The sequence below is a fragment of the Petromyzon marinus genome, chromosome 82 (assembly GCF_048934315.1).
Source record: "Petromyzon marinus isolate PM22_M1 ecotype Great Lakes invasive population chromosome 82, UKy_Petmar_22M1.pri1.0, whole genome shotgun sequence".
NCBI lineage: Eukaryota > Metazoa > Chordata > Hyperoartia > Petromyzontiformes > Petromyzontidae > Petromyzon > Petromyzon marinus.
Window position 1 is genome coordinate 6,794,661 of NC_133747.1, and position 10,160 is coordinate 6,804,820.

A 10,160-nucleotide genomic window follows, 5' to 3' on the forward strand; every position below is an offset into this window, starting at 1 on the left:
GACTGTAGGGGCAAGTGCTGTTAGCGAGCACCTATTAAGGGTGGGACGGCACACGAGGGGGTGGGTGGCCAGCACCACGCCCGGCCGCCTTTGTCTCCATAGTGGCGATGTTTACACACCGCACCGGGTACTCGTTTGAGGCTGAGTCGACGTAGGGGAGGCTCAGGACCGGTTCAGAAAATCGTCACTGGCGGTGTTGGCCACGAGCGGGAATGGAACTCGGCTGGTCGGGTGCGGAGCGCAGCGCTCGGCACGTCACTGCCGCTCCCCTACTGTCAACAAACTTGAACTCTGACCCCGAGCTCTGACGTCACCGCCCAGCGTGACCTCATCGACGTCAAACGCCAGAGGGCGGTGGGCCTCGCTAGTGACGTCATGTCAGCCACCCCCGACCACCGCTCTCTTGAGCGTGACGTCACCTCCTTTGGGCCGCTGACGATTTCTGTTCCGGTGCCAATCCATATTTGGGCCCGGTGATTGGCGTCACATTAACATAATGTGTTCGTGAAAGCCGTCGCGAGTTTTTTGTGACAGGATCGGCACCCGCGCCCCATCCCTCCACGTATGGGCCGTGCTCATTAACATAATTTATTTAAGTTACAGAGCCGCTCATTGTGAGAGGAGAGTGTCTTTTACCCCAGAAGTTGCGTCATGTCACCGCCTGCTGCCGCATGACGTTATGAGGTATCAGGAAGTTTCCGCTCCGCGCGTGAACTGAAATCCGAGGTGAGAAATTCTCATCGCGATTGTGGTAGTGGTTGTGCTGGTGGTTGTTGTGGTGGTTGTTGTTGTTGTTTACAGAGGTAGAGCCTCGCTCTCTCTCGTAGGGATGTCAATTGAGCAGCAGCGAGCATGGAAGCGATGTCCAGGTTGAAGTTGGTTGGAACAACGTGGGGCCTATCCACGGTGGGGCCTTGCCTCCTGCCCTCGCCTGATCGCGTTTGCTTCAATTCTCTCGCTTAAGTTGAATTTGTCTTGACCCGGCTCGCCACTTTGAAACTTTGTTTTACTTTAAATATTCACACAGTTTTTATTTTTTTACCAGGCCCAGCCCGCTTGAGCTGCTATAACGCTCTTGTTTTCAGAAGCGACCTGCACACAACACAAGGTGAGGCTGGTCAACAGCGTGGTGGTGTTCACTCTAGACGCGTGGTGGTGTTCACTCTCTCCATGTGGAGTGGGGACAACCGGGGGATCCGGAGGGAAATCCACGCTACCACGGGGAGAGAGAGAGACGCAAACTCCAAATATACAGCAGGCGTCAGGGTTGGGATCGAACCCACGACTTCCTGTATGCCAGGAGAGGTTGTTAACATCTCACCACGGCGAGAGAGAGAGACACGCAGCCTCCGCGATGTTTATTGATCCTCAATGAATTACTTGCTGGAGTGACGAAGTATTAATAGTGAGCAGGTGAAGGTGGCCAGGCATGGGTCTGGACACACCACCACTTATTCTTAGTTTTTTCGGTAAAGTCACGTTGAAGAGAAACAACAAAATAACAAAAAATATATATAAAACAATAAAAAATTCTCACGACGTTTCGACCATAACTCAAACGGTCATCATCAGGTGTGTTGGTTTGCATGATGATGACCGTTTGAGTTATGGTCGAAACGTCGTGAGAATTTTTAATTGTTTTATATATATTTTGTTATTTTGTTGTTTCTCTTCAACGTGACTTTACCGAAAAAACTAAGAATATGAATTACTGCAGTCACGAAAGCTTTAAATCAAAATTTACACCACCACTTGTTTACCATGCCAGTGTGTGACAGTGTAAAATTTGTGTTTGCAGTATAGTCTATTAACTCTGTTGAACACAGAGGTTATATCAAAACAGTAGTTTACTTTTGTTTTCCTCTGGAACTCTTTGTAAGAATGGAAACAGGAAATTGACACAGCACACACATGCAGCTGAAGTCGGATCTGTTCATCCCAGCATTCAAGGACATCTGTGCCTGGCTTCACACCTCTAAGTTGCGATTGAACATTAATTTATGCATTTTTGCATAACACAAATAGTATTATTTTCAACACCTTTTGCTATGTCAGCTGAACTTAGCTTTTATAAATATTCCTTTTGTAGCCAGACAGCCGAAATTGTGTGCTCGGAGTTTTGAGTTAACATTCATTTTGAAGATACGAGGGCTTCCAGGCATGTTCATGACCATTCGCCCTCTCATTGTGTGCCATAACAGCCCGTGTGGTGAATTTGGGAATTATATGAATAAGTATAGACGTGTAAGACACGTGTGTCTGTGTATATGCATTCTTCTGTGCCTCGATACTGACGTGTAGATGGTGTGGATGTTGTTTTTTTCTGTCTGCAGCTGTCACTTCCTCTGCAGAATTTGTCTGATGGAGCAAAGGCACTCGGTGCGGCTCAGTGCAAAAAGGCAACAATGGGACCGGCGTGCATACAGCACGGATCGTCCTGGACATTTTACACGGCACCAGAGAACTCGCACAGGAGAGAAACCCAAGTGCAGTGTGTGTGGGAAGGCATTTTCACATTCATCTGCTTTTAAAAAACACCAGAGAACACACACGGGAGAGAAACCCTTCAAATGCACTCTGTGCGGGAAGGCGTTTTCAGATTCATATAATCTTGCAGCACACCAGAGAACTCACACAGGAGAGAAACCCTTCAAGTGCAGTGTGTGTGGGAAGGCATTTTCACATTCATCTACTCTTGTAACACACCAGAGAACACACACGGGAGAGAAACCCTTCAAGTGCAGTGTGTGTGGGAAGGCGTTTGCACGTTCATTTACTCTTGTAGCACACCAGAGAACACACACAGGAGAGAAACCCTACAAGTGCACTCTGTGCGGGAAGGCGTTTAAACATTCATCTTCTTTTAAAAAACACCAGAGAACACACACAGGAGAGAAACCATTCAGGTGCACTCTGTGTGGGCTGGCGTTTTCAAATTCATCAAATCTTCATGTACACCAGAGAACACAGAAGCATCAGAAGATCCACCAGGAGTGGAGTCTGAAATCAGCTCGTGAAAGTCAAAGTCCCGCAATGAGCCCATCCCTCATCAAACAAGAACCGGAAGAAAATCCCAGCTTGGACACTTTTAAATTTATCAAGGTGAAATATGAAGAGGTGAAGGTGAAATGTGAAGAAGTGATGGTGAAGAGCGAAGAAGTGAAGGTCAAACGTGAAGATGAAGATTCAACTCCAATATGGGACCTTCACATCTATGGAGGCAATGTGAAGCAGGAGGAGAAATCTCACTGTGAGGCAGAGCGAGGCAACTCCCAGCAGTTTGTAGAAGTGGAGGTGTGGGTGGACTTCGTCCGAGACAATACAAAGTCCAATGGAGACCCGGTAGATGTGTAAGCCAGAGACGATGTCGCTCCAATAGAAGCACCTTTGTCACAGGCCTTTAATGAAAAGAATGAAGTTGAACACTCAATTCCTAGGTTCAACCTGCAGGGTAAGAGCGGCCAGTCTTTGTGGACCTGTGGGTTGGGTAGATCTCGAACCAGGAGCGAGAGGCAATAATCTCCCTAGCATTCACTATGTTATAATAATTGCATTTACAGTGAGGGAAAAAGTATTTGATCCCCTGCTGATTTTGTACGTTTGCCCACTGACAAAGAAATTATCAGTCTATAATTTTAATAGAAGCTTTATTTGAACAGTGAGAGACAGAGTAACAACAAAAAAATCCAGAAAAAAGCATGTCAAAAATGTTATAAATTGATTTGCATTTTAATGAGGGAAATAAGTATTTGACCCCTCTGCAAAACATGACTTAGTACTTGGTGGCAAAACCCTTGTTGGCAATCACAGAGGCCAGACGTTTCTTGTAGTTGGCCACCAGGTTTCCACACATCTCAGGAGGGATTTTGTCCCACTCCTCTTTGCAGATCTTCTCCAAGTCATTAAGGTTTCGAGGCTGACGTTTGGCAACTCAAACCTTCAGCTCCCTCCACAGATTTTTCGATGGGATTAAGGTCTGGAGACTGGGTAGGCCACTCCAGGACCTTAATGTGCTTCTTCTTGAGCCACTGCTTTGTTGCCTTGGCCTTGGGTTTTGGGTCATTGTCATGCTGGAATACCCATCCACTACCCATTTTCAATGCCCTGGCTGAGGGAAGGAGGTTCTCACCCAAGATTTGACGGTACATGGTCCCATCCATCGTCCCTTTGATGCGGTGAAGTTGTCCTGTCCCCTTAGCATAAAAAAACACCCTCAAAGCATAATGTTTCTACCTCCATGTTTGACAGTGGGGATGGTGTTCTTGGGGTCATAGGCAGCATTCCTCCAAACACGGCGAGTTGAGTTGATGCCAAAGAGCTCCATTTTGGTCTCATCTGACCACAACACTTTCACCCAGTTCTCCTCTGAATCATTCAGATGTTCATTGGCAAACTTCATACGGGCATGTATGTGCTTTCTTGAGCAGGGGGACCTTGCGGGCGCTGCAGGATTTCAGTCCTTCACGGCGTAGTGTGTTACCAATTGTTTTCTTGGTGACTATGGTCCCAGCTGCCTTGAGTTCATTGACAAGATCTCCCGTGTAGTTCTGGGCTGATTCCTCACCGTTCTCATGATCATTGCAACTCCACGAGGTAAGATCTTGCATGGAGCCCCAGGCCGAGGGAGATTGACAGTTCTTTTGTGTTTCTTCCATTTGCGAATAATAGCCCATTCCAGCCTTGTGTAGGTCTACAATCTTGTCTCTGACATCCGTGGAGAGCTCTTTTCGTATTGGCTATGGTGGAGAGTTTGGAATCGTATTGATTGATTGCTTCTGTGGACAGGTGTCTTTTATACAGGTAACAAGCTGAGATTAGGAGCACTCCCTTTAAGAGTGTGCTCCTAATCTCAGCTCGTTACCTGTATAAAAGACACCTGGGAGCTAGAAATCTTTCTGATTGAGAGGGGGTCAAATACTTATTTCCCTCATTAAAATGCAAATCAATTTATAACATTTTTGGCATGCGTTTTTCTGGATTTTTTTGTTCTGTCTCTCACTGTTCAAATAAACCTACCATTAAAATATATGGTGCTTGCTTAATCGCCTCGGAAAATAGAGTTTTGTATCGTATCTCGTCTCGTCTCAAACACTCGAAGAGCACCCACAAGTAGCAGCTGCTCCTGTGTGGCACAAGGTGGTGGCCCTGCACCGGCCTGCATGTGGACAAGAGCCTGTCAGTAAGGGGCGATGGTTGATGTGGCATCCCAGTTGTGTAGTTTGTAGGTAATGTTTAGAATTTGCTACATTTTTATCCAGACGCCAGCATGCAATGGCCTTACTCGTTTTGAATGACAACAGTATGTTGTACATACACTGTTAAGCAGACGATTGTATTTTTAAAAATAGCTTCTTGCTAATACGATAAAACCTGATGCAGCATATTTCAGTGCAGTAATTCAATTTTGTTAAAATAACTCAATAATTTAGAATTAATACTTGTCTGATTGTGTACGTAAATGTAACATTTTGTCTATAACGGTCAAACATTTAAACAAATGTTTGGACAAAGTGTGTGTTTTGGAAGTAACCTGTACGGATAACTCGGGTGAGACCCGTTGTTCTTGTGATACAGGTCAAAGGATATTTTGTGTTTTCAGGAAGCGTCTGCCTCTGTAGCAACTCACTGTCTTGGAAATAAGGAGCACACTCGGATCATGCATCAGTTACAAGGCATACCACTTAAAAGTTATGTTTAGGAGAAACATTCTTTACAACACGAATTATAATTTTGTATTACGTGTTGACGTAGATTTTGTCTAACTAGTACTATAAATGCTCCTTGCTAATTAACGTCTGGATGTTCAAAACTATCGGTTGAAGCAAGCCCGGCTGCTCTTGAGACGCTGTACACCAGGGGTCGGGAACCTTTTTGACTAAGAGAGCCATGAAAGCAAAAAATTTGGAAATTTATTTCAGTGAGAGCCATATAATATATTTTAAAAGTGAATTCAACTAAATGTCAGTATAATAAGCCTCTGAATTTATTCTTTTAAATAATGTTGTTATAACACTCACCATTAATGCGACTTCTGGTGCTGCATGGATTTGCTGATGTCTATGTAGTCGGTTTGTTACTTGGTGAGGTTAAGCTTCATGCAAGCGTTGAGGCTTTCATCCGTTAAACGTGATCGTAGGTTGGACTTGATGTTTTTAAGATGTGAGAATGACTGCTCACATGCATACGTAGATCCAAACATGGTCAATACAGCAATACTCACACGCTGCAATGTGTGGTATGTGACAGGCAGCGCGTTCCAAGTTTTGAGAATCAGCTGGTCTTCGGGTTGGAGTTTTTTCATTTCTGTCCACATGTGCTTGCTCGCCAACTCCGCTTTCTGTCGTGTGATTCTTTCCAAATCTTCATTCAGTGACTTGAACTTATTCACCCACATGTCTGAGGCCTTCAGGTCAGCCACTTCTGCTTCAAAATCTCTGACGGAGATACCAGGGATGTAATTCAGGTCGGCTGTGTTCAGTGAACACTCGTTTGGATGGGTGATGAACTTAAAAAGACGAGTGTGCTCACGAAATTCTCCAAAGCGTGCTTTGAAGGACTGTAGGAGACTGGATGTGCAGCCAGCTAGCTGGTGGAGATCAAGGTTTTGAATGGGCTCACTTGCTGTGCATGCATCTTTAAATTGGCTCAGTTTTTCAAAATGTAGTAAACGACCTGTTTCAAGATCCGTGATGAAAAGCTCCAGCTTGTTTTCAAAAGCAAATACAGCTTGTTGAAGGGATAACACTGTATTTCCAATGCCTTGCATTTTCACGTTGAGCTGGTTCAGATGTTCAGTCAGATCTACGAGATAGTAAAACTTGAGGAGCCACTCGGTGTCGGCTAGCTCAGGATGCCCGACGCCTTTCATTTCAAGGAAAGTCCGGATTTCGTTCAGGCAAGCCGCAAAACGGCTAAGCACCTTCCCTCTTGACAACCAACGCACATTGCTGTGCAAAAGCAGACCAGGATAGTTATTTACAACTTCATCCAGCAGTGTTTTAAACTGGCGATCATTTAAGGCTCAGGCAACAATAAAGTTGATCACACGAATGACCAGCGACATCACTTCGCCAAACTGCCTGTCACACATCTGAGCACAAAGTGCCTCCTGGTGTATAATGCAATGGAAACTTAGGATGGGTCTATTTTCATGTTCACGGAGAAGCGCCACAAATCCTTTGTTTTACCCCACCATACACGGAGCACCATCAGTACACACTGAGAGAAGTTTATCCATAGGTAGACTTTTTTCTTGAGCAAACTCCATGGAAGACTTGAATAAATCCTCACCTCTTGTGGACCCTTTTAATGGCAGAACAGCAAGACTTTCTTCGCGCAGTGTGTCACCAACAGCATATCTTGCAATCACGCTGAACTGCGACAAATGGCTCACGTCTGTTGACTCATCCAAAGCCAGAGAAAAGAACGGCGCTGCATTTATGTCCTTCACTTGCGTTTCCTCCACTTTGTTTGCCATCACGATGGTACGATCATGAACAGTTCTTGCCGACAGAGGCATGTCTTGTATCCGTTTGATTATCTTGTCTTTGTTCGGAAGATCATCAAAAAGTTCATTGGCTACATCCAGCATGAACGTTTTAGCATACTCGCCATCTGTGAATGGTTTTCCGTTCCTCACTATTGCTAAAGAACCAGCAAAGCTAGCCGAATTATAGTCACCTTGCCGGGTCTATACGCGGAGTTGCTGCTGGCTAGCTTGCACCCTGCTCAGAAGCTCTTGGCACGCTTTCTTTCTGCTGTCTCCCGCAGGGTATTTTGATGCAAAGGTAGCGTGGCGCGTGTCGAAGTGCCGCTTTACATTCGACCGTTTCAACGATGTAATTTTGTCATTGCAAATTAGACACACCGCAGAACCCGCTCTCTCCACAAAGGCGAATTCTTCGGTCCATTCGTCCTGAAATGTACGATACTCGTCGTCTTTTTTTCTTTTCGCCATCTTCTTCGTCGAAGGGTTAGCTTTGAGCTAATGACCGAGCAGACGCAGTCTCAGACTGATTCAAAAGGGGGCGTTTACCTGTTTTACCCAGCAACGGCAAACGTAGGCCAGTATCATCCAATTAAAATAATGGACAATTGCTCCTGCAGCCCTGAACAGGACATGCGCAGTGAAAAATCGATGAATGAATTAAAACAAGTGAGAATATTGTTTTATCTGCGAGCCATATGCAATCATCAAAAGAGCCACATCTGGCTCGCGAGCCATAGGTTCCCGACCCCTGCTGTACACCAATAAAGGTCCACAGGTGGCTTGCACTGAATCAGTGATGCACTCCCATAAGGCTGTGCTAGTTATAGTTTGTGTAAAACATTCCTTTATTTCATGGAGAGATCGATAAATGAAAGATGTCGTGTCTGCTGATCTGCTTCATAGCAAGGAGGTAATTTTAAGAGCACATTTGAAATTCATTTTTGGTCCAGATTTGTATTCGGTTACAAGGCACAGCACATCTAGTAGATACATTCTCCACAACAACACTAATAATTTTGCATGATGTCTTATATGTTGGCGAACTCGGCCAAGAAATGGTCCTTGCCGATTAACGTCTGGATGTTCACAACCATGGGTTGAAGCAAGCCGGGACCACCTGCGGCGCCCCTCACAACCATTTTCGGCCTTTGGGCCAGGAACGACGCATCCACGCAAGCTCCCGATGCTCCGTTTTGAAGTTTGAAAATGAAACAACTTTGTATTATTTTTTGAATTACATATTTGTATTAATTAAAAGCTTATCATTTTACATCTGGAAAACTTAATTGAAAACGACATTTCGTGTGAATTTTCTCTCGTCGTTAAGTAGATGGCCTTGCCGGGGGTTCGGTTCGATGCGGACTTTCACCTGTTTGGGATCGCGGGATTGAGTTGAGGCGACACAGCTGGCCGTGCGAGAAGACCGCCGTCTGCAGATCGATTCCAAAGTGATCGAACGTCTGTCCCTGCGCCTCCGTCATTAATGCAGGGTGCGTGTAGGTTTGCAGTGCCCCCTCCATGAAAACGACGGGAAGTGCAGCGTTCGTCACAAATGAAGTTGCGCGCTTATATAAAAAGAGTATATCCAGTGGGTTCATATTCTTAGTTTTTTCGGTAAAGTCACGTTGAAGAGAAACAACAAAATAATAAAATATATATAAAACAAAAAACATTCTCGCGACGTATCGACCATAACTCAAACGGTCATCTTATTATTTTGTTGTTTCTCTTCAACGTGACTTTACCGAAAAAACTAAGAATATGAATTACTGCAGTCACGAAAGCTTTAAATCAAAAGCCAGTGGGTTTTCAAAGTACCTTCGTCTTACAGAAATAAATTTCGTGCGTGCCCACCGCATTAAAACAATGCTCAGCTGAGCGGGGCGAGCCACGGGGTGGGGGCACCTTATCTTTGTCACGTGACGTAGCTCACGTGACTTCTGCCGTGACAATGTCTGGATTTTTTTCGCCTGAGGACGGCCGCTCGTGTTGCGAGTGAAACGTCGCGATTTATTATTTTAATTTTCTGTCTACGTGACTTTACCGAAAAAAACAAAGAGTCTGAAAGACGTCTTGTCTGCTGATCTTGTTCATAGCTGTGTACATCGATATCCCACATTGCTTGCACGTACACACCACACAATGAAATATATAGAAACTCGAACGACTTCCAGGGATGGGCAAAGATTGAGGAATGTCTTTCAATGAAGCGAGTTAAGTGTGTTCGATTCAACATCTCTCTTTCCGTCTGTGTCTCTGTTCGCCTATGTGTCTCTCTCTCTGCCTGTCTCTGTGTTCCTCTTGTCTGTGGCTGTCCGCCTGTCTGTGTGTGTCCGTCTATCAGCGTTTGTCCAAACGTAGTCAACGACTCTCAGCAGCACGCGCCCGTTCAGCTCCCACGGCTACACGCCACTCAAACTTGCCCCCAACACACAAAGACAAAGATCCCCCATATAGCCTGAACAGAATGTTGGGGCAAGTGCTGTTAGCCAGCACTTAACACAAAGACAAAGATCCCTGTATAGCCTGTACATAATGTTGGGGCAAGTGCTGTTAGCGAGCACTTAACACAAAGATCCCCGTATAGCCTGTACAGAATGTTGGGGCAAGTGCTGTTAATGGGCACCTAAGACAAAGACACCCCATATAGCCTTAACACACTGTAGGGGCA

The 10,160-nt window shown here is 45.2% G+C and overlaps 1 protein-coding gene across 4 annotated transcripts; it reads left to right on the plus strand.

Moving 5' to 3' along the window:
- The first annotated feature begins 519 nt into the window (after nucleotides 1–519).
- Nucleotides 520–5,042, plus strand: LOC116958756 (uncharacterized). Of its 4 annotated transcripts, none has more exons than XM_076057452.1 (3): nucleotides 522–684; nucleotides 1,046–1,108; nucleotides 2,334–5,042. In XM_076057452.1, the coding sequence occupies exon 3, from the start codon at nucleotides 2,362–2,364 to the stop codon at nucleotides 3,352–3,354; it is 993 nt and encodes a 330-aa protein (XP_075913567.1). In that variant the 5' UTR covers nucleotides 522–684; nucleotides 1,046–1,108; nucleotides 2,334–2,361; the 3' UTR covers nucleotides 3,355–5,042. The 4 variants fall into 4 exon arrangements, with proteins under 4 accessions (XP_075913568.1, XP_075913567.1, XP_075913565.1 ...); XM_076057450.1 differs by having other exon boundaries at nucleotides 524–726; XM_076057451.1 differs by lacking the exon at nucleotides 522–684 and adding an exon at nucleotides 736–906.
- The last annotated feature ends 5,118 nt before the right edge of the window (nucleotides 5,043–10,160 follow it).

What these genes read in the sequence shown, in the direction of transcription:
- LOC116958756 (XM_076057453.1), top strand. Translation starts at nt 2,362, where the DNA reads ATGGAGCAAAGGCACTCGGTGCGGCTCAGTGCAAAAAGGCAACAATGG.